This window comes from Silene latifolia, chromosome 8, assembly GCF_048544455.1.
Source record: "Silene latifolia isolate original U9 population chromosome 8, ASM4854445v1, whole genome shotgun sequence".
Lineage (NCBI taxonomy): Eukaryota > Viridiplantae > Streptophyta > Magnoliopsida > Caryophyllales > Caryophyllaceae > Silene > Silene latifolia.
This window is the reverse complement of record NC_133533.1, coordinates 99,996,427-99,999,768: the sequence shown is the minus strand read 5'-3', so window position 1 is coordinate 99,999,768 and position 3,342 is coordinate 99,996,427. Positions and strand designations below refer to the sequence as shown.

The 3,342-nt window shown below is 39.0% G+C and overlaps 1 protein-coding gene across 1 annotated transcript; it reads left to right on the top strand.

Moving 5' to 3' along the window:
• The first annotated feature begins 276 nt into the window (after positions 1 to 276).
• LOC141595583 (uncharacterized) lies at positions 277 to 2,298 on the top strand. Its single transcript, XM_074415550.1, has 3 exons — positions 277 to 396; positions 1,247 to 2,201; positions 2,294 to 2,298. The coding sequence occupies exons 1-3, from the start codon at positions 277 to 279 to the stop codon at positions 2,296 to 2,298; spliced, it is 1,080 nt and encodes a 359-aa protein (XP_074271651.1).
• Positions 2,299 to 3,342: the final 1,044 nt, after the last annotated feature.

The window sequence follows — 3,342 nt, the reverse complement described above, 5'->3', positions numbered from 1 at the left end:
CCTAATCCAAGGCCAGAGACCTGTGGCCTATTTTAGTGAGAAGTTAAATGGTGCCAAGCTGAAATATTTAACTTATGACAAGGAGTTCTATGCAATCATAAGGGCTCTTACACATTGGAGCCACTACCTGAAACCTAAGCCATTTGTGTTGCACTCTGATCATGAGGCCCTGAATACATCAATGGCCAACACAACCTGAGCCATAGACATGCTAAGTGGATAGAATTTCTAAAAGCTTTCAACTTTTCAAGCAAATATAAGGAGGGGAAGCAGAATATGGTAGTTGATGCCTTATCAAGGAGGCATTCTTTGTTGACTGTCATAAGTAACAAGGTCCTTGGGTTTGAATTCATGAAGGAGATGTATAAGGAGGGCCCTGACTTCTCTGCGGAGTGGGTTATTCTCAGAGAGGGAGGCTCAACTTAGGGTAAGAAATATATGCTGCAAGAAGGGTTTCCATTTTACGGTAATAAGTTGTGTGTGCCAGGGGGATCATAAAGGGATTTACTGATTAGGGAAGTCCATTCAGAGGGATTAGGGGGACATTTTGGTGTTCATAAAACCCTGGAGATATTACAGGATCAGTTTTATTGACCTAGAATAATGGGTAATGTTCAGGCAGTCCTTAGAAGTGAAAAATCATAGATCCATATTAGACTCTCTAATAAAAATTAAATTATCTCATAATTTATCATTTAGGTGATCTATGTAACATGCATGCAAATATAAAAGCATAAAAATGAAAGTTTAAGGAAAAACAATTTCCTTACATTGATTTTATGGTAAAATGGGCACAAACTAGTTCACCTTATTAGTTTGTTCTTGAGCTTATAACAAATGGATGATCCTCCTTACAAATCTTCAAAGAGAAGATCTCCTTCAAGATGCACCCAAGAACTTAACCCAAAATTCTAACAAGTATTTAACTAGAAACTTGTTAAAATTATACCCTTGATAATATTTTAATATTACTAACTCTCTTAGTAGATATTAATTTGTATACTAATAATCTTAGTAAAGATGTATATTATTTTAGAGAGAGGAAGACCAAATAAAGATATCACATGCAAAGTGTACAAGTGAACTAGAAAGTTGAACAACAATTTGGTCTATAAAGGAGGGAAAACCGGTGGGAGGGTAGGTGAGGTGGATTGTTCAATTTGTCTTATATTTTTAATCTTACATCACATGCAAAATCTATATAAGATAACTTATGGTAGTAGGTGATTTTAATTGTGTTCTACAGGCTGAGGAGAGATTAGGTGGTACTTATAATTTGGCAGAGGCTGCACCATTTCAGCAATGTTTAGAGGACTGTGGAATCATGGATATGCAGGCCTCGGGAGCATTTTATACCTGGAATAATAAACAGCCACCAAGCACTCGAGTCTACAGCAGGTTGGACAGGGCCCTGATAAATGAAGCATGGACTGACCAATATCCAGATGTGTATGCTAACTTTCTCCCAGAAGGTCATTATGATCACTCTCCATGTGTGATTGGTATGGCAGACAGAGGACGTGCAAGGAACAGACCCTTTAAGTACTTTAATATGTGGAGTTTATCTCCCAATTTTTATGGATGTGTTGCCAATATCTGGAAGCTGCACATGGAGGGTACTAAGATGTATAGGGTTTGTCAGAAACTGAAGATCCTCAAAACTGAGCTTAGGCAGATTAATAGGACATGTTATTCTGATATTGAAAATAAAGCCTTATTAGCTGAAACAAAGTTATTCCATACTCAACAAATGCTTATTGATAATCCAGGGGACAGGAATCTGATGGCCCAGGAATATGAAGAGCACAAGGCCTCTATTCATCTTCAGAGAGCTAAATATGAGTTTCTCAAACAGAAAGCCAAAGCGCATTGGTTAACTGAAGGGGATATAAACTCTGCTTATTTTCATGGAGTGATAAAGGCGAGGAGGAATAAAAACTTTATACAGCAAATAAAGGATCACAGGGGTGAGTTGCACACAGATGAGGGAGGAATTCAGGACGCCTTCTTAACCTACTATCAAGTTTTACTTGGTTCTAGTTCCCCTACAATCAGAGTGAAGGACACCATTGTTCAAAGAGGTAATAAATGTTCTGAAATGCATAAGCAGGTTTTATTATCTCCTATTACTCAGGATGAGATCAAGGACATTATGTTCAATATCCCCAGTGATAAAGCTCCAGGTCCAGATGGTTACTCTAGTAAGTTTTATAAAGATTCTTGGGAAATTGTTGGAGGGGAGGTAACGGCCGCTGTATTGGATTTCTTTGAATCAGGGGCCCTCCTGAAGCAGATTAATGCAACAATGGTAACTTTAATCCCTAAAGTAGAGAGACCTGACACTGTTCTTCAATTTAGACCTATAGCCTGCTGTAATGTGATTTATAAATGCATTTTAAAGGTGCTTTGCAACAGGTTGGCAGCCATTTTGCCTGAGTTAGTGTCTCAAAACCAAGGAGGATTTGTTCAGGGGAGAAGCATTATGGATAATATCTTGATTTGTCAGGATATTATTAGACTTTATGAGAGGAAAGCTAGTTCTCCTAGGTGCTTGATCAAGATGGACCTTCAGAAGGCTTATGATACAGTGGAGTGGAGCTTTTTAGAACAGATGTTAAGGGCTATGGATTTTACTTCTCAATTCATCCATTGGATTATGCAATGTGTCACAACAGCAAGCTATTCCCTTAACCTCAATGGGAATATGTTTGGTTATTTTAAGGGACAAAGGGGACTGAGACAAGGAGATCCACTATCGCCATTACTCTTCACTATTTGCATGGAGTATTTATCTCGATTGCTTAGGTATTCTACTGACAATCCTGAGTTTCACTTCCATCCTCTATGTAAACCTATGAAACTGTCCCACCTTATGTTCGCGGATGATCTTTTGCTGTTCAGTAAGGGTGATGCTGCATCTATGATGACTTTGCTTAGATCTTTCTCAACTTTTTCCAAGACAACAGGCTTAACATGAGCAAGGGGAAGTCAAATGCTTATTTTAATGGGGTCCAGGCTGGTCTGAAGCAGGAAATCCTTCAAATCTCAGGAATGGTAGAGGGCAGTTTGCCTTTCAGGTACCTAGGGGTCCCCATTAAAACTACTAGATTAAGTGCTCTTGACTGCAAGCCCTTAATTGATAAAGTGGTGGCCAAAATAAGGGGTCTGGGGGCAAGGAAACTATCCTACGCAGGAAGACTGGTCCTGGTAAAGGTTGTCCTAAAAACACTTCACAACTAATGGGCTACTATGTTTATCTTACCTAGTGGAGTCATAACTCGAATTGTATCAATTTGCAGGAATTTTCTTTGGGACGGAGGGGTGGACTTCATTAGATCCCCC